The sequence below is a fragment of the Zonotrichia albicollis genome, chromosome 6 (genome assembly GCF_047830755.1).
Source record: "Zonotrichia albicollis isolate bZonAlb1 chromosome 6, bZonAlb1.hap1, whole genome shotgun sequence".
NCBI lineage: Eukaryota > Metazoa > Chordata > Aves > Passeriformes > Passerellidae > Zonotrichia > Zonotrichia albicollis.
In genome coordinates, this window is record NC_133824.1 from 34217610 (window position 1) to 34238624 (window position 21015).

Below are 21015 nucleotides of genomic sequence, written 5' to 3' on the forward strand. Positions count from 1 at the left end.
ACATCTTCAGCCAGGTCAGGTTGCTCAGAGCCTCATCCAGCCTGGCTTTGAATGTTCCCAGAGATCGGGCATCCCCCACCTCTCTGGGCAACCTGCTCCAATGTTTCAGTATCTTTTCTTCTTTATGCCTAATCTAAATCTACACTCTCTTAGCTTAAAGCCATTGCTCCTTGTAACATGCCTATTACATAAGCCCTGCTAAAAAGTGTCTCCATCTTTCTTACAAGCCTCCTTTAAGTACTGAATGAGCACAAGAAGGTCTCCCTGGAGAGGGACCTTCTCCAGGCCCAACAACCCCGGTGCTCACATCACAGTGTTTGCAGCCACAAGCTGCAGTCAAAGGCCTTTAACAATCACAGAATAACACACTGAACACATTTGATAAACATCATAAGTTCCTAGAAAGTAGGCACACATGCAAGCACCATCTCATGTAGTGTATCAACAGCAAGCTAGAAAACATCTCAACCATGCAGCAACATAGCCCTAGTCAGACAAATAATAGCTTTTGTGAATTAGTCTCAATAAACTTCAATATGGGAAGAAGTTAGTAGGCACGTCAAGACAAAACACCACAATGAAAGATTTAGAAAGATCAGATACAAACCTAAAACACCAATCTCCAGGCCTTCCAATCCTGTTTTGATTCCATTGTAAATATCTTCTCTCTCTCCAAAGTCTGCCACAATGACTTTTGTTTCCACTTTGTACTTCTCCCCTAGAATAAAACAGTTTTGAGAAGTCTGAAATAGTTTACCATTCAGATATTAAGACTGTATCAGTTATTAGGTTTCACAAAACATTTTAAGTAGCTAGCATTACACAGGAACATTTCCACCTCTGCAAGAGAATCCTTGAATTTTAATATTACCTGCACAGAAGTTCATGACATTAAGCTACTTCTGATGAGAACATAAATTCTCAAATGATTCTGCACATTTTATTTGTAAGAGACAAGAAAGATGGCAAGATAGCAAATGATACACTTTTGCATAGAACAGAAAAATGGAGAAATCTGGAAGCACATGTACACAACAGCATTCACGTACAGCTTGACAAGAACATTTTTTTTCAACTTAAGCCAAATGGCAAATTAATTGCTTCAGACAAAGCAAAACAATTCTGTATTGCCCTCCCTTTTCATTCTTACTTCTGGTCCTATAAAACATTTTGAATCTTTAGTTTTTTGAACATGTACCAAAAAGAGAATGTGTGGGTGAACAAGAAGAGCAGAACTTCAAATCTGATCATTCCAAAGCCCTTCTGATGTGCTGTCAGCTCCAGCCTTACTAGAACAGGAAAAATACACGTAGGCAACTACATTTTGAAAAACAAGAAGGAACGTAGTAAAAATACTTCATATAAAAAGCAACTCTGCTTTCATCAAGCTAAATTATATTGACTTAAAAGCAGTACAATGTCCTCTCAGACTTCAAAAGAACAGAACAGTAGCTTAACATTGCAGCATCTCTGTTCTGCTGCACCCGACTCCCACCCCAGCATTCCTTAAGGGACCTGTATACAGCTCAAGAAGGATTTTGCAGCACTTTGCCCCCAGCCATTCATAAAAACCAGTGCCATGTTAAAGGAAAAGAATCATTCACAAAAAAGATTAGAAGCAGCCAGATTCCCATGATGCTCCTTCCCATTCAAGGGAAAGCCGTGACTCCCATGATCCTGCCATCCATTCATGCAGAATCATGAATCTACTGAACTCACTGGTTTGCTCGCTGCCTCCCCTCCCCCCCCAATATCCCTAATGGCAGATGAAATTATTTCTGCTCCTTTTCCCATCCTCAACCTCTTCATCTCTCCTGAACAGCTGCATTGTTTAAAAATCCCCTGAGAGATGTTGCTATGTCAAATGACGACGCAAATAGCATTAAGCCCCTACTGCAGCAGCAGCCTTGTGATCGCGTCAGAAGAAAATCAAGTTCAACACTGGAGGGGGGGGCATAGAAATAGTCTATTTTTGAACACAGCTGCTGTAATGTTTAGCACACACATTTGGTTTTTTACAGGACGCAATATTAAGGACATTAGAGACTCATCTCATATGTGCAAGTGGACTGGATGGGCAAAGCCCAAGTCACACACTTTACACACATGCCATTTTTAACTGTTTTGTGGGAGAGCAGCTGTTGTCACTGCCACTCACATGCTTTGTGAAATGCAAGCTGTTTAAAGGACCCAAACACCATTCTCACAAACTTGCTCAATTGGTACTGTCCTTTTTATACTAAACACTCTTCATTAGGATTGCTACCAATCCATCTTTAAAGCTTCCTGAAATCACTGCAGAGATACTGAGAGGACAAAGACAAATCTGAATACTATAAAAAGAAATAATACTATAAAACATATACATATTACTATACATAACACTATAAATAGAAAATAAAAATAACAGTGTTCACACTACTATTTATATAAGGCCCTTCTTTGATCCTTTAGAAAATGAGCAAAGAGCCATTACACTTATGGTAGTTAAGCAATACACCTATACAAAGCTGCAGCGTCCTTTGTGGGCAGAGTGCACAGTACAAGGTATAAAACCATGTGAGAAGTAGAAGGCTGCCCACCAGTACAGCCAGAGTGGACAAGGTCTTTGTGAAGTTGCTCACACAAGCACACAAGACTGTCTTGCCCCTGCAGATACCACCAGCTGATCAAACCCTTCCTTCCCTTTCACAACAGCTTCCAGGTATCCTGTAACTTTTTCATAACCTGTGCTCTGTCCCAGAACCTGCAATAGATGGGAGGATCCCCTACATCAGAGAAAAGACTATGAGACACACCTGAAAAACCAAATGACAATGCAAATAGCATTAAGTCACTTCCGTGTAAACTTGGTCTAGTAGTCAGAGCACGAGGTGCAGAGAAGAGCAGGTGTACTCTGCTCGGCATGAAAAAGTGGAAAAGGGAATTTCCTTGATCTTAATCCTTAAGATGTTCTCAAACAGATGGGCTGCAAGACAGAGTAGAGCACATTCCTATTTTATCTGCCAAAAAGACACTGAGATGTAGAGTAATAGAGAAAGAAGCAAATAGGCTATGTCCTTATCCAGGGTATCTAGGATATCAGGTATCTGGGCTACTGCTGTCCAAGAGAAAATCTGAAACTCCTTAATGGAGCTTTCAGCTTGAGGACCAGGAGATACTTGAGAGCCACAGGGAGTGAAAGAAGGGTATAAGCCAGTATTTGCAGCCACAGCTAGAGGACCTGAAAAAGCCATTACCTGCCTGCATGTCCAGCATTCCTGATGATATTTTGAAAAGTGGATCTGATGTTTTGTCTTTGGAACTGGTATTTCAAATACTCCTTAGCAGGAGACTAAATATTACAAGCACCAGGTTGTCAGTAGTTGTGCAACGGTCAGTCATCACCTATCCATAGGATGGGAAAGGAAATTCAGCAGATCTCCTCCACAATTCCCAGTTCTGACACACTAGTGTCCTAATCATCTCATTTACTAAAAAATTCAGTTGAGACCAGTATTGACCCTACAAATAAGTTTTAACCTAAACATTCACATGTCCAGCTAATTTACAGGGTCTGTATTACCTTAGCCAAGACATCTGATAATTTAGCAAGATACCAACCGTGCTCAAAAGTATCCTGGTAAACCAAGAAAAGCAGACCTGATCCTCTGCAATCACAGCATCGTTTGAGAAGTAAGTTGTTGACCATAAACAAATTTTCACAGCTGCAGAAAGGCTAAATGAACCAACAGTCCCAACAGTGAGAGCAGGCTGGTGTAAACAGTGTACGAGACAAAAAGATGAAGTGAACTTTTGCAGAAGATACTGGGACGTATTCTTCCCAAGATCCAGAGAGCAACCCAAGAACACAGACTCCAGAGGCAGAGGCACAGCGCAGTCCAATACAGTGGTCATGTGAACAAAAGCAGTACATAACACACACATTGAAAGGGGAATATAAGATAACTGAAAAAGTGCCTGTTTTTGCAGTGCTACAAGAACTGACTTACTGAGTCACATTCCCATTGTGCATTTCTGCACAATACAAGATGAGACAGTCTGGAAACAAATACACTACTTAACTACATTCTTCACACCAACAGAAGTACAAACACTTTCACACACAAACCCTTGAAGGACACATTACTTTCAGTATCCTCAGAAGAGGACTCCAAATAGTGTTTGAAACCTTAGCTAAGGTGTTACTTATTCCAAATAAGCGTAAGAAATCCTTACAAGCATTCTGAGGAACAGCCAACAGGACAACACCTGCCTGATTTCTCATCTAAGATCGTCAGTTACAATATCAGTAGGTGAAGCAAAACTTAATTCCAAAGGCCAGATATTTCTGACTTACAGGAAACGTATCCAGTCTTGCTATGCAAGGAAAATGCTAATCTTAACTATCAGGAGAAGTAGGGCACACCTTGTCTACTAAAAAGATTCACTTGCAAAATAACACCACATTGCCTAGAACATCAAGGGGGGGAAAAATCATACTGCAATTTAAAAAAAAATAAAGCAGAAAGCTAGAAACTACAGTGAGCTACACTAAATAATAACAAAGAACTGTAAAATGGTGAAGAGACAACCATTTTCAATTTTTTAAAAATTTGTTTTAAAGTATTTTTAAGTTTGCAAATAATTGAAATCAGCAGCCCTCCTGAAATCTTGGTTCTTGGCTAAGAAAATGCTAAGGGAGTTTTCAGACACAGATAAACTGCGCTTGAAAGAAGGTTCCCCAAGAGGAGCCAGCCTGTGTATTTCGATGCAACAGCAAACATACACCAGTTTGGTGGTCAGGAGAAGCAGTTCAGTTTAACAAAGAGAAGCAGTGTAAGGGTATCTGTCACACAAAGTCTTGCTGGGACACATGAAAATTACAAGATCTTCATCCCTAATAAAATAACATTAGTTCTTGGCCCGCCTGTTTCAAAGCGGTTTGCTGGAACAGCTTGAATTTGCACCTTGAGGCAAAACCAGTCAACTCTGCAGAGAGGTTTGAGATACAAGGCCCACACTGTAATCAGGTGGTTCTTCCAAGATCAGGGAAAGGACATTAAAAACTCTTGCTAGAGTGTGAAGCATCTCACCACTTTACATTCAAAGCCAATATAAATATTGCCATCACAGTGATACAGTATAACACAACTGCTCGCAGAAATATAAAGAAGTCTCAGTCTTTAGCTTCAGGACAGTGAGAAATTCTAAGCAGTAGAAAAATAGCTCTCTATTTTTCCTCATACAGGAGAGGACAAATTTGTTTAGGTAAGGAGAATCAACTACATCCACAAATTAAGATGGCATCTTCCCAGTATCACTGCAGTGGTAAAACTCATCCTAATCCAGCACTCAGTCTCCAGAAACAGAGTTTGTAACCTTTCAATATAGGGTAAGAAGCTGAGAGATGAAAACAAAACATTAAAACCTCCTGCTTTTTAGTACTCTATGCAGGACAGAGATGAAGAATTGAAGAGTATAGAGTGGCTGCTGAGAGCTCTACAAAGTATTTGGTTGGTTTTAAGGGAGAGCCATTCATTTTGGGAATGTATCCAATTTGGGACTTTCAGAGTTCACAGAAGTAACTCAGTGTCATGGAGGGATGGAATTTGTTTTCCAGAAGTATCAAGTACTTCCAGACTGGTGGTAGCAGACTGTTATTACACAGTGATATATTCACCATGTAGAAGCATGTTAAAATCAGCTGGGTATAACAAGAGCTAGTTTTTTCTGAACATTTTGAAGGGTCTGAAGCTCTAAAGCCGAATACTGATAATCAAAGAAATCACTAAAAGGAAGCTCTGTTGCACCTGTTGCAAAGTAAGCCTGTGCTGTTCCTGCATAACTTAAGATGTCTGCCTACAATTCAACAGTATTTGCTATGTTTCCACAGATTGTTTTAAGTATATGCATATGAACACTTGGTCAAGCCTCTAGGAATAGGTTCCAATTCCTTTCATTCAAGTACACATGCAGGACTTCCAGGGAATTCCTTACACAGCGCAATAGTTGCACATGTTCTCTCACAGAAACAGCTTCCTTAAAAAGAGAGAATATTTAAAAAAAATCTAATCACATAGAACTGTGGAGCAGGTAAAACAATGACAGATCTTAATTTAAATGTTCTGCTAACTTTAAGTTTCAATATACACAGACATACAAAAGTCAGTTCATCATTTCTCAGCTTTCACAGACGACTTCAGCTCTCCGAGCCAAAGTCCAAAAACCATTGAGCTATTTGGGTGCTTAAGTTTTTAATGTGTATGTACAGTACTACAAAACAGAGGGAAAACACACTTTATTAATAATTGCCTCCATTTGCTCTCCTCTGACTTCCATTACATCAAAATACATTACAATTTCTAAAACACACTAACCAAGTCAGAAACACATTCTGAGCAACGCAGGATCAATCAATAAGGCCATTCACCCAAATATTATGCTCAGTATTGCAAGCTTTTCTAAATCAAGCTTGTTCTAATTACCAAGCTAACTAAAAACACAAAATCAAGCAGGCTGTGACAAACAGCTGCAGAGGCTGGCAGCCAGGGGGGCTGCACCCGCGAGTGCTGGCAGTGTTTGAGCGCCTGCAGGCAGCCAGGCGAGCGGAGCTCCCCACGCACCCCCGGCCCCGTGTGCAGGCACGGGGGGCTCCGGGCCCCGCACGTGCGGCCGCCCCCGCGCTGCGCCGTGCTGAGCTGAGCTGTGCTGAGCTGCCAGGAGTGGTGACTCCCAGAATAGCTCTCTGCAGCACAGCCCCGAAATATCCACTCTGGCTGAGGCTGCACAAGGAGGGGCTAGGGCACAAGCCCGAGCTATTTCAGGGGGATGCACAACGTGAAGCGTGGGAAGGTTGTTATTCTGCAGTAGGCAGCTTCTCAAACTCCCCTTCCTCTCTTTCCCCAACACTATTTTCACCCCCCCGCCATGATTTTTTTAAAATATTCATTGATGTATTTGTTGTTACTAAGCATGAAGAGAGGTATTTTTCATTCACTTAATCACTTTAGGAAGGGCATATGGACTATTTCCCATACTTCCTGTAACATTTCCTTTCCCTTAATGCCATTATTATTGTCTGTGCCAATGTGTACACCTGACATGTGTATACATGTAAACATGAATTTTGCATCACTTTTTGCAAAATGGAGTCCAAATTCTTCAGCCATATACTTATTAGAACCGTAATTATTAAAAAAAAACCCAACATCTTTTTTTCAGATTTAGGCTCAACAGAATGAATTTCAGAAAGACCAGAAAAAATACACTGTAAGAAGAACTTAGTGTCACTTATAGAGACTGAAAGGTGTCATACCATGGATTAACAAAAAGAAATTATGCCCTTACTCTCAAGTAAATTTCAAGATATTTAAGTCAGTCACTGTACTTGAATTAAAGCATATTTAAAAAGGGAAACAAGTTTCTAGGCTAATTCAGCATTATCTTTTATAGCTCCAATTCAGCATCCACAGTAAAATGTTTGCTGTATCCCAAAGTCAGGCACTTAAAAAGACAAGTTTTCAGTTTTCTCAAAAGTATTACTTGTAAGGAAAAATCCATTGTTAATTAGTCCCCATCTACTGCTCAAAAAAACTGAGTACCCACTCAACACTGGAAGTGTGGCACAGAGTTACAGCAGGCATACTTTTATCCAGTAGCTACACAAATTTGAAAATTGTTTATTTCTCACATATTCAAGGATTTTTTTTAAAGAATTTGTTGTGCAGAACAAATCAACTGAGTTTCCTTTCTCTATGAAGAGCTACTAACTAGCATTTTTTTTCCTCAGCACAACATATTCATGAAAAACCATAGAAGCAATTATCACTATTTCCTCAGTAGACAAGTCTATCAGGGATTTTTACAGCTTTGACAGATAAAAAGGACTTGATGTAATGGAACTTAACCTGCTAAAAAAGTGACATAAGACTAAAATACACATTCATAGAATGAAGTTGCAGAAGGAAGACAGTACTGTTTGCACCACATAGTCCCTTCTTGTGCCAGAGAGAGACTATTCCTTGCAGGGGCACTTAAAAGGCCTGATTTTAAGTCTCTTGGTAATAGTCCTTCTACCAGTTGTTTTAAACTAAATTTTCAAAGCAGATTTTCACCCAATCCAATGTGAAAACATCCAATACTTATCTTTTCATGTGATGTTCAGCATATTTTACACTGAAAGTGATAAGCAATAGATTGCAGCTCACAAGGTGTTCAATGGCCCAGAGGCTCTTGTTTTGGCATCCCTAAAGGCTTATGTTACAGATAGGTTGTTAGAAGAGACAGGCTTTATGTTCCTGAGTATTACAGAAAATGCAGTGTATCCCCCCACACAACTATTGTCAGGCAGAGGCAGCAGTGACCCCAAACATCTGCAGGGATGACAATTCCTGATTGTTCAACTCTGGCTTTCAAAAGTACCAAGGAAGTCACCTGCCCATTGATCCAATTACCTAACATGTAAAGCTTTAAGACTCAAGAAACCATTAGGTCCCAGAGTTAGTCCTGATCGTACAGGCACAATATACAGAGTATGAGGCTACTTCTGCTGCGTTTATATTCAGACAAGGAAACCCAAAGTCCTGCATTTATATTTAAATAACCTTCATACATTCCTTTCCCTAGACTTCCTGGGTTTATTAGCTATTAGTAAGTACTGCATAGAAACACACTGGCATTTCTGGAAGAAACTCACTCAGTCCTACCAGCTGTGAAAAAGCACCATCTCCTAGAGCTTGCCAGCTCACCTACTACTTTGTGGAAGTACACTGACCAATAAAGTTCCTGGTTTTCATCCCTAAAACCACCTGTGACACGTGGTCTGTTCTCTATATGCTGACACATGATATGGGAAGGAAGTCCTTCTGCAAGGATATTACTGATCATCTGCAGAACATTTACCTGTGTGTAGTCCTGCCAGACTGCTACCTCAAAACTCTCCTAAGAGGTCAAGTAGTTCTAGAACTCCATCCTGTAGTTTGCAGGGCATCTGTCAAGTGTTGCTCTCTAAGTATTCTGTTCAATTTCTTTAAATTAATCCAGACAAAATGTCAATGAGAAAATTCAAGAGAAGACCATAAAAAAGGAAGGATTAAGCGGGAAAAATATCCAGCCACAGAAGCAGACTTCTTCTTAAAGAAGACAAAAATTCCAAATTAAAAATAAGCTCCTTTTCCAGTAGCTCTATTTTTTACATCAGGGTCATCTACTTAATTTATTAACAAATTAATGAAAGTTAATTCAGTTTGAATCCTCTGTCCACTCTCTACAGTGTCCACCAACTGCTCCTTTACTAAGAGGCTCACACAAGGCAAAACCATGAGAACTTCCTTCACTTCATCCAAGGGAAACTTTCTTCAGCCATTAAATTCAAGAGTTCATTATCAAAGACCCTCACACTACAACACTACAACTTTATGTGAAAGGTGACTTCAGTGCATCAAAACAAGTCTAAAATATTTGAAGCCATTTTGTCAAGTCCAAGAAATATATGAGGATTTCAAGTATGTCAACCTGAACCTGGCTCAGGTGATAGAAGGCTGCAAATGTATTCATTTACCTTAAAATAGATCACTAAAGGTCAGAATAACTGCCAGATTTACTTAGTCTTCAAGTTAAGCTCAGGCAAGCGAATCTTGTCATTTGTGTGCAAAAGATGTCCCCTTCCTCTCAGAACTTGTCTGCATTTCAACCTCCTCTATTAAACACAAATATTCTCACTTGCCAACTCCAAAATGTGAGGAGGATGTACTGGGGTGCAGCAGAGAGGAAATCTGAGTGACAGGGCAGAGATGAAGGAGCCAAGTGCTCCAAGGGAGGTGCAGGTGAGTAATTATGTATTACATCTGCAGGGCCAGGTTTGCCATGGGACCATGGCCCATTTGCTGCACTGGGTCATGGTGAGGGATGGGGCACAAGCACAGGGGTCAGCATCACGTCTGCTTCAGGTGCTGCCCACAACCGGCTCACCAAGAAAGCAGAAGAAAACTGTAAAACCCACCTGCCTAGGAAATGGGGAAGAAACATTTCTGGGTTTGGCACCACATCCCATTTTTGTACTCAAAAATCATGCCAGAGTATTAGAACACAAGAGATCCTGAATATAAATACGACAGTTATCAGTTAATGATAACCAAAATCTTAGGGTTAGAGAGTAGCTCAAGATGAAGCTACCATGATCAAGCAACTTAGACACACTACACATTGGGCTGAGGAAATGTACTGGAATGAAACAGCTACATAGATTTTTGCAAAATTGCCAAAAATCTTTCTTTCCTTATAGAAGAAACTTGTACTTTCTTATAGACATGTAGCAGAATCCAAGTTTTGAACATTAGTTCCCAATGCATGTAAGGTTGTATGTATGTAGTTCCCAAGTATGAAAGGCTTATAGCGTATTCCAATTAAATGTTAATTTTTGAGAATACACTGGAAAAACAATCGATTTCTCTAAATTCAAACCATTTAATTGGAGCCAATTTTATCATCTGTGTGTAGGTAAAACTAAACCACCAACTTGAAAGCAGTAAATAGAAATTTCCTTTCATTATATAATAACTGATGACAAAATCTGCCATGTTGCTTTTATATGCACTCACCTACAAGTAAGTAGTTACTCAGACTTGTAAGTAGAAACACCAGCAAGCAGTAGCAGTTTTTTCCTGGCTCTTGCAGCTCATGCTCAACTCCATGAAGTGTGCTGTGAAGGTACCACCTAACAATGGACACCAATACCAAATTCTTTTGACAATTTTCCTATAGACAAACTGAAGTTTTTCCTTGCTTATCTGGTCTGCACTACATTCTTCATATTGCAGCCTCTGGATAATGAGTTTCCACAGCAAAGTAGTTGTCAATTCCCTCAGAACAAACTTATCCAGTGCAGTAACTGAAGCTTATCTGCCTGCAAATCCATAGTTCAAGAACCAACTGCTAGCACAGAGCACCTGAGATCTCTTGGACCATGCTCATTATTAAATACAGCAAATCAGGAAATAGACTCATTATGTGCCACTCAAACAATTGTCTCCATTCACAGAGAAATTTTCTTCCTGATCCTCCCTGAATGTTTGGAAGTGTTTAACAATGCAATGCAACAGACACTTCAGAAAAGTGGTGGAACAGTGAAGCAGCATGAACTAAACTAGAGAAGCCTTCTTTCCAGTGACCTTAATAGTCTGTGCTTGTGCCTGACAACTTGATTAAAACATCCAATATACTTCCATAAAACTTATATAATTCCTCATAAAGGTTGTGCATGATGACTGAAGAGGAAATTTTAAATTTTTTTCTTCAGTCAGTGGCTGACACTCTATTTCTTAGTAGAGTATCCCTATTATCCAATGTTCTCCCTATTGTGTCCTACATTATCCCTATATCCATATTTCTTAGGGAACAAAAAGCAGAATTTTACAGCAAATCCTACAACACCTAAGTACTCTGAAAAAAAAAAAAGCTTTAAAACATGCTTGAAAACACAGTGCAAAATCTTATAAAGTCTTCAAAAACTTGTAATTAACCCAGTAATTTTTGTTGCTCAGACTGAGCTGCACATTCAGAACATCTGGTGTTCCTATAACATCAATTCAGCCACTTTAATGTGCATATGCACATTAAAAAAAAAAAAATCAGCTCCAGGTCAGCTGGCATTTAACATGCAGAAAGACATATGAGTATCTCCCTTATGATGGTGGTTATACAACTTGCATTTTGTAAATAGATGTCAGTCCTAGTAGAAGTCTACCCTATGAGCAGATGAGCCTTCTGAAGTAGAATGAACACACCTGAGTCTGAAAACCCCTGTCATTATTTATGGCAGGGTGTATCTATCCATTCAATAGGATATGCATGAGATTGATTAATGAAAAGGAGGAGCAAACTGAAAACATGCACAGGACCACACAACTCAAAGAACTGGAATTAGTTAAACAGCTATTCTTCCTTAAAGTGATTAAGAGTCATTACTCAAGAGGAGAAAGCTCTGTGCCAATTTGAAGAACAATGGACCACTATAAAGAAGTTTAAAGTTACTTTAGAAGCCTGCAAGGGAACCGTTTAGGTAATTACAGACTTAGCATTAAAAAAGTCACCCACCTTATATATGACAACATCTGAGCAGACTGCAGAGCCCACATGGGACTGAATACAAGACAATTCTGTCCAGCTAAAACCTAGCAGCATCTGAAAGTGCAACTCAGGCTTGCTTGTTCGTGCAGACTATCCTAACCCTTCAGTAGATGCCACGATGAACAAGGTATACTTTTCAGTAGCTCAGTGTTGTCAAAAGAAGTGTTCTGAAAACCCAGCATGAGTCATCTCAATTCACAACGGTTTAGGAAAGGAAGCAGAAAAATGTTTGGGTGAGGCCTAACAGTAATTATGTATTACAGGCTGCTTCACATAAGGAAATGTACCTATTTTTTTAATCTGAGAGCCTCCCCCAGCAGCTACCATGTAAGTGCTGAAGCTCAAAGCAGTAGATTTATCTATCTTGTCAGCATCATGCTTAATTCCCAGGGAGAAAGAGATACCCAGACTGTTACAGAAAGGGTTATGACCACCCTCAAGAAGCTTGCCACTTCATGCATAGGTGTTTGATTCCTGAACAAGACTATTTGTGGAAACTTCTTTCAGTTATAGTTTGACTTAGCAAAACAAGTTTATGTAACGTTGCTAGAAACGTGACTGCACATGCCCACACAAATGCAGCAAACTATCAGCCAGCTACTGCAGTGAACCACCAAAAAACACCCCCTTGTTGTAGCTTCCTTATGTATGGGCAGCAAGCATCAGCAGTGAGACAGGTTACCCAGGCAGTGACACCTATTCCCCTGCATCTACACTGTCACTACACTGCCCAGTGTCACAGGGAGGTCCAGACACTGCCGTGACTGCCTTAAATGAAGGATAATAATGAACAATGCAACTTACTTCCAAATCAGTGGAAGACAGAACTTGATGACAACTTTGCTCTAAGAAGGAATGCTCTTTACAACTCAAACATACACATAGGAAAGAATAATTTTCTGTCTAGAAAACAGTTTGATATGTCATCTTACATTGGACGCTAAAAGCCAGAAATAGTAACATTGATATCAACAGAACTGTATATCCTGAATTTACAGATCGAGTACAACAGCTACTGTTTAGCAAGCTGAAGTCCTTGAGTTTTTCAGTCATCCTTACTTTCACTTGGCAATCCTTTACAACTTCACACAGCAGTGTGTTGACTCTTGACTTAGGGGATTATGCTTTATAGTAAAACAGTGCCACTAACAAATACACAGAAATTTTTAGTAAATTTAAGCCAAAATTATACATTTATGACCTTGGAAAGAGAGCAGTTGTTACCATTATATGCATTACATACACAAACCATTTTAGAAAGCCTAAGCAAGACAAGGGAGGGTAGCACAGAAGCATCATCTTAAAGCTTTCTTTGCCCAACATGATTATGCTGAGAAACCTGCTTTATAGTACACAACTTCTACTCCTGCTTATCAAAACCTTTTCACATGGTTATATTTCTCACTTTATCTTGACATACACTGCACAAACTAATAACCTTGCATGAAATATGCCTTAATAAAAGAGATATAGATTAGAAAAGGAGTTCTTGTGGTTTAGATTATACTTTGCTCTGATTGGGAAATCATTTGTCAGCATGAGACTTGAAGTTTTTTTCCTAACTGATCCTGTAGAAATACCCATTTGTGATTGAAACACTAAAGTTGCTCCCTTATTTTTCCATTACAGCCATTTGCTACACACTTACTGAAGAAACAATCCCTAATACATGTTCTTAAACACATTAACTCATTCCATATATTCTTATGACTATGAACACTCATCACCTCAAAAGAGCTTACAGGTCTCTAATATATTATTTGAGTAGTTTATTCAAACAGAACAAAAAAAAGGGAGATGGGGCAAGCTACCCACAATAAATCTGTATACTTGGTAAGACAGCAAACAACAAAGAAAACACTAGTTGCAAAGAAACCACCCTTATGGCTGGACCCCACGAAATCAAACTTGCTTCAGAGAGAATATTCAGATGGAGAAATGACTGCATGTTTCTTGCCTTATTATGATTTTAGATAACTACTACTATGTGAATAGGTGGTATTTCAGTCTGGCCTGGTAAGCTACTCTTATGGAAGACTAACAGTTTTAGGAGTACTTATTCCAGAATTAAGGCCTATTGTTCTCAGAAGTTAAATATGAAGAGCTGTAAAATTGAACTGCAAGGCCTTTACCACTTATATCTGTAACATTTGCACTGTGCACAAGAGCAAACTCTTCAAAATCAGAGCTGTATATATTAGCATGTATGAAATTCATGTGCAATTGCATTTATTTATAAGCATGCCAGTGAAGTTTAGGGAAGAAGTTTTAACTCACTTATTTCAGTAGAAACCTGGTCCAGTTTTTCTTTTGACCTACTGATTAGAACCACCTTCATTCCACGTCTTGCTAACTGCAAGAAGAAAAAACAGGACACATTAGAATAGTCATAAATCACTTCCAAGTTAGTATCCTAATCAAAGCAATTGCAAAATTCATCAAACATCTCAACAATATATGACCAGCAAGTCTGAAAAAAATACAATTTTAAATAGATACAAAGGGGAAAACCAGGATAAATACTTCCATGTTATTTCTTATTTAATTCCATTCACACCATGCTATCTTCTCAGTCATCTAATGGAGGTGGATAGGCACATTTATAAAACTGAAAACAAACAGTGGATATTTTACAGAACTTTTACACTACCTCTGCAAGCCAGAGCAAAGATATTATTATCCATAATGAAGTTTAACATGCCAAGTTGAGATATCCACGGTCATTTGAACATCTGTGTTGCAACTCAATACTTCCTCCCTTTAGTAAGGCTCCACTCTTACTTTGTACTACTCATAGGTACTAAGGTTAATTTACTTCTAAAACTCTTTTAGTGAAGCCATCTGAGGAAATTAAGATGGGGCCAGAGCATACAATGGTCATCAAATCAGACCTGCCACTGCAAGTTTAAAATGAGATCTAACAACTCAACTGAAAAGTGTCCGCAGGATGACAGCTACATATCTGAATTACTCTGAAATGAAAATTATGTTTGTGACTACAAGTAGAAACAATGTATCTGTCCACAGTTCAAAGTGGCTCTGACACTTAAGACCTACACATAAAAACCATGTATGTTGTCATTGCTCCAGTAAAGCTCCTTCACTGCCTTCAGAAGCTGATGAGAATGGGACTCTGATGGAATTTTTAAAAAACCACAACAACAAAAAAATCCCAGCTAACCAACAAAACACACAGATCCAAAACCCTCAAAACACTACACCACAGTACAGCCACAACCTGAAGTGGTTTAAAGCTGTCCACTTTTCTAGCAGGAGAATGCAAAGCACCAGTGATTTTGTCAGACAGATGTATGGCAGAATTCATCAGTGAACTCTCTACTTTACTTCCAGGTGTGATCTCTAAGCAGTAGAAATCTCATACTAGATCTCATGAGGTGTGGTGACACCGAAGACACCACAGGAATCACTAGCAAAAAGCTGCCAGGTTCAGGCTCACAGGCAACTTAAGCCTTCTGCTGGAGGAAACGATGTGGTGTTACAAGAATTACAGGCTGAAAGGGATTAACACATCCAGCCAACTGCAGAGAAGCACCTGGCTCACTGGAACACACTTTACATGAAGCCCACGGTAGGCTTGGAAGGCACCAGGAAGAAGGGAAAAGCACTCTCATTCCACAGGATCAAGGCAGTGAGGGCCTTACATACCTAACCTGCTAGGACAATCTGACAGTAATCTACTCAGAATCCAAAATAACTGCTGTCCCATGAGGCAAAAAGCATCAGAGATCTTCCTCATGGATGCAAAGCTCCAGACTGCAGACAGAGGAGTTTGCTCTCTTTCAGCAGTCATGACCCTTGGGCTCTCAGACTGCTTCTGTAGGTACCTGGGCTTAATGGAAAAGTATTCATCTGTATTTGTCTCAAAAGTCAAGGAAGTAAAGTGATGCCAATACATCCAGTCAGTGGAACTTCACCACATTTAGAGAATTTCCACCATACGGGCAAGCTTGAGAGAAACCTCTGCTATGTTCACACTGAAGGGATGCACTCTGAGAAGTGGTTTCCAATCTGAAATTGGAAACCCTTTTGCAAGTGGAGTTCTAAGTAGAAAGCACATAAAAGAGCCAACAGAAGACCCTGTAACTAGGAAAAAATATCACTAAGAGAAGTAATCAAAGTTGAAGAAGATACAGCACTCAAGAGCAAGTTCAATTAAGGTGCCTGATGAGCACTCTGCCTTCACTGGTATAAACCTAGTTGGTTGAAAGGAAACACAATCATCCAAAGAGAGATAATGATTCCTGAGATCCCAGTTACTAATTTCATTTTTATATAGGAATCAAGGAAGACCCACTTGCTTTGTAGATAACCTATCATTACACTCGTCCCTTTGGCCAATATCCTGAAACGGCGGAATGACAGGACCTCAAGACTTACCATAAAAACTCACCCAGAGTAGCATATGTTGGGAAGCTACCCTTGTAGCCTAAGGATTGATGCAAGCAAGGGTCACCATTCTAATGGAGCTGATGAATGGAGGTGTTTGATTTCCTAAAATGCCATGTTAGTGACTACCACATTTTCCACTCTGGTAGCAAAACACGGCTGCTGTATAAACCCTTCCTCTCCAAGATGGAAAACAATGACATCAACAGTCAGCCAAAGCAAGGTTAAAGCTCTTGTTAGAATAGACATAGCAAGAGATTCTAAAAATGCTATACTAAACAGACGTGCATAGTAGAGTACTGCAGAGTATGCAATGGGATCACAACCTCTAGTTTATCACCAGCACACAAATAAGGCTAAGGTTGAATTTATACTAATGATTTTCGAAAACAAACAAAAGATAATGATAGAGAGGCAACAAATACTGACTCCTCATCATATCCTCAAAACATGAAACCTTTCACAAAGGGGTGATCTAGCAATGATAAGGATATCAGTGCTGGGCAAAGATTAAAGGTCTTAATACTGCAAGAGTGAAAATGTAGAAACAGTTCTTTGCTTGGAAAAGGAAAATAATCTACAGAGCAGAGTATAACCCAAGATTCCACACACTCATAATGTTCTTCCATCACTTTCCAGTGAGACCATATCAAACTTTCAAAGAGGCAATTCTCTACACACAGTTACAATTCTCACAAATTACTCCAAGGAAAAGGAAGTTGTCTACATGACTATAATCACAGCCATCAGGGCCCAAGCAGCTATCAAGCCTCTTCTGCAGACTTCTGTAGATGCCTCTAGAGTTAAAGACTGAGATGTCTCTTCAGGTATTCCACATTTCACCCCACATCCACACTTGACTTTATCAAAGTATTCTTCATCCATTTAAGCTGTCAAAGGATGGATTTGTGTTTTATTCTAAATAAATGCTTAAGTAACAACAATAATAACTACAACTCAAAGTATGTTTTATTCTGTAGCCCAAGAATGAGTACCTGTACCCTTTGGGGTGCTCTGTGCTTACAGCAACCACTGCAAGGCAGCTGTAGTAGACATGGTTTTCCAACACTATCTCATACTTGTGATGCTTTCCTAATGGGGGTTTGAGGGCAGCAGTCAGCCAGCAGCAGACATCCATGCTCAAAAGCAGCCTAGTTCTTAGAGACATTTCAGAACATAAAGCAAGCTCTCATTTTATTCACCCAGTACCTTGCCATACAGATCCTGAAACTAATCTCTCATGATGTTCAGGGGGTGTCTCCCACACCAGAGGCCTTCCTCCTGATAATGCTCTGCTGTGGGCACAGTGACCTCCTTCCACTTGCTCTAGACAGTTAAAATTAAGTGTTGCATCATTTGCTTTGGTGCCATGTAACTGGGGTACCTGGCAGCTATGAGCTGTGAGCAATATGCCACGGTCAGGTGCTGCTGGCACCAGGCTTAATCCCTTTTGCAGCCAACTCCCCTTTCTCAAACCAGGACTATGAAGTACTACTTCCTGCAAAGTAGAAATGAATTTGGGGGCTAGAGCTGCAGATAGTAGGGCAAGGCACATCAGGATGACAGGAAATCCAAAGGACAAGGACTACCCATGAAGAGGAACGCCATTTTCCCTGTGGGCTTCACAAAACAAACAAAAAAAATGAAATAAGAAAAAACTAAGGAAAAGGGAATCTCTCACAGCTGATCTCACACAAAATCATGCTGGTGTTTCAGAGAACACAAAAATGAGCACAGACAGGCTCACTCTGATACTAATGCTGAGTTTAACGTTATTTTTGCTATAAATTGTTGTAGTCAGCACTATTTGTCATTATGTTCTCTGGGCTTTATAAGCTAAATTACCCTATACTAACAGGCACTTTCTTATGCAATACATTCCAGTATATGAAATATATTTGGAGCCCACATATCCATAAAGAGCAAAAGTACAGTAGAAGAGATAAAGGTAAAACCCAGCTTCAGAGACTTCATGAACTAGAGAAAATAATTGGCAGTTACTGCTGGCAGCTGTAAATGCCATTTAGTCAGTGCCTGGAAGTACCAAAAGGAATTACCAAGGGCTGAGAAAGTTAAAATTCTTTTAAAAACGAAGGAAGTTAAAAATAAAAACTGAAGGACAAGGTAAGAGCTGAAAATATCTTTCACAAATAAAAGAAACTAACAAGAAACTAACAAAAAGAGATATAACTTTTGGTTGGTTAGCAGAGGAAGGCAAGGTAGGGGACCTCGTTCTCCACAGATATCTATGTTAAAATAAGGTGAGGAAATATCACATGCAGCTTGATGGAGTTGAGTCAGCTTGTCATATTGCTAAGAATCAAGACAGACTTCCAAGTGGTGAGAATTCTTACCTCTTCTGCATAGGCTTTTCCAATCCCATCAGTAGCTCCTGTCACCACTGCAACAAAAAAAAAAAAAAAAGACAAATCTGCATTAATTGCTTCACAGAAGTAATTGCAATGTGTGTGTTTGTTTGTAGGCTATTAAAGTACTCATTCCAGACAGAAACATATCAAAGTCTCTGGGACAGGTGTACAACTCCTATGAAATTACTGTAAGAACTCACACTAAAACCTTTCCATAGGTAAGAAAGGAAAGAAAGGGAATTAGGAGCCTAATGTGTTGCAAGAATCAGGTTCAGCACCCCTTCTAAAGCCAGGCCTCTGTCCTAATACTCTTCTTCAGAAACTTTGTGGACTAAGAGATTTCCAAGCCATTTAACTTGAAAAAAAAAAAAAAGCTGATTTGTGACTATTAAACCAGCTGTCAACTTAGCTTTAACTGTACAGTAAGATAAAAAGTATCTCAAATCCAGTAAGCATCCAAGAAAACAGATTTTAGGACACAGGCAACAGCTTTCTGTTAGTGTTGCTCCAGCAGGTTTCAGTTCCTCATGGCCATTGTGCTCACCAGCACTAGTATGAGCAACTGATCCAGGCATCAGCTGCAAGCTGGGCTTCTACAGCTTCAACTTTCTCACCTGTGGGTGACTGGATCTGTGTCAAGCTTCAAGTCTTTCTAGGATTCTTTTCCACAAGCTGAGAAGCTGTGAGTGACTCAACATGCCATTAGTTTGACAGATTATTCCAGGGCTCTCGCCACACTAGTAGCTGATCATCCCAGTAAATAGCAATTCCTCCATACAGAAACTGCTTTTCCAACCTCTTTTTGTGCAAGCAAATTAAGCACCACTTTTTTTTTCTCTCTCAGCTTTTTGCTCTCACCGAACCCAACACCTACACCTCAACATCCTTCCATTTTTAGCTCTCCTGTCCAACCTGTCATTTACCTGTCTCTGCTCTCACTCTCCAAGTAGCCACAGAACATACTGGATTTTTTCTGTTTGTCCTTTTATCAGATCAGAAGAGCTTGGTTTGTGCTTTCTCTGCTTATCACTGAATGTAGCCATAGCCAAAAAACTGGACTTGCTTAATGTTTCAGAATAGTGAACTGAGAGTGTTGGTTTAATTCTCAGGTCAACCTCTATCTGAATGAAAGTCATAGCAGACAGAGGTGCTGTCTGGCATTGGGATTCAGCAATAGCTTCCCTTTGGAGCACTGGAAGGAGACGTGCTTGCAGATGATTTGATTAGTTACTGCTTGCAGATCCCCTCTAACAGTTAGCATGCAAACTGCAGCCAGAATATTTCTGTTTGAGTAATAACAGCTAGGAAATGCTGTAACCCTTTCAGTCTCTGTGCCTGCTACCTATAAATAAGTAGCTATAATAACAAAAGATTAAACTGCTGCAAAGGTCCTATTTGAGTTTGAATGGTCCAGCAACAATTCAGTAACAGGCCAGAAATAAAGATGCAGTCATATCCCTGATTTAAGTGAAATTCACAGATGACAACAGATGAAGGTACATGCATATATGTTTATCCCCTCCCTGGTTTCAGGGTTTATTTCCAAGATGACATAACTCCAGCGTGATAAGGATATGCATACTGCACACACTGGATGCTCCAACTCCCAAACAGAGCTCTGGCTGCTGCACTGTCAGTGCCAGGGAATTTTATTGAGAAAACCAAGTATCTGTGTCACACTGCTTTGCCACTTCCTATCCAGGCACCATTAGGGAAGTGTGAGTGACAGTTTTGGTACAGAAACAAAGCCATGTAAGGAAAGGTGAAGCAAAGGTCCAAATGACCAATAGAAATCAGACTTTAGGGAAGAAATCAAGAATACTTTCCCAGGAGCCCATTTCCTGCAACCAAACTTGGACCAATATTGTTGCCCATTCAGCCAGACACATCACAGTCCTGCAGGACAGCATGATCCCTTTAACAAGCTTCAGTTTCAGCCTTGTTGACCTGGGATTCACATTATGTATTATCATAAAAGTAATTTTTCCTTCAGCAAAACAATGAAGCACACAGGAGTACAGTGACAACAGTACCAGGACCCCTCCCCATAAGGGTCACAACAGTAACTGGACAAGTTCAAAGCTGGCCCAACGTGGAAAACATTCAACTTCAGTGACTTGGTGAAAGGGGT

General features: G+C 39.8%; 1 protein-coding gene across 1 annotated transcript in view; it reads right to left on the reverse strand.

Annotated features, from left to right (window-relative positions):
* Positions 1-21015, reverse strand: part of HSD17B12 (hydroxysteroid 17-beta dehydrogenase 12) — an 82821-nt gene that overhangs the window by 32353 nt on the left and 29453 nt on the right. The window contains 3 exon segments of the mRNA XM_005480134.4: positions 608-718; positions 14386-14461; positions 18870-18916. Of these exon segments, the coding sequence (XP_005480191.2) occupies positions 608-718; positions 14386-14461; positions 18870-18916 (234 nt within the window).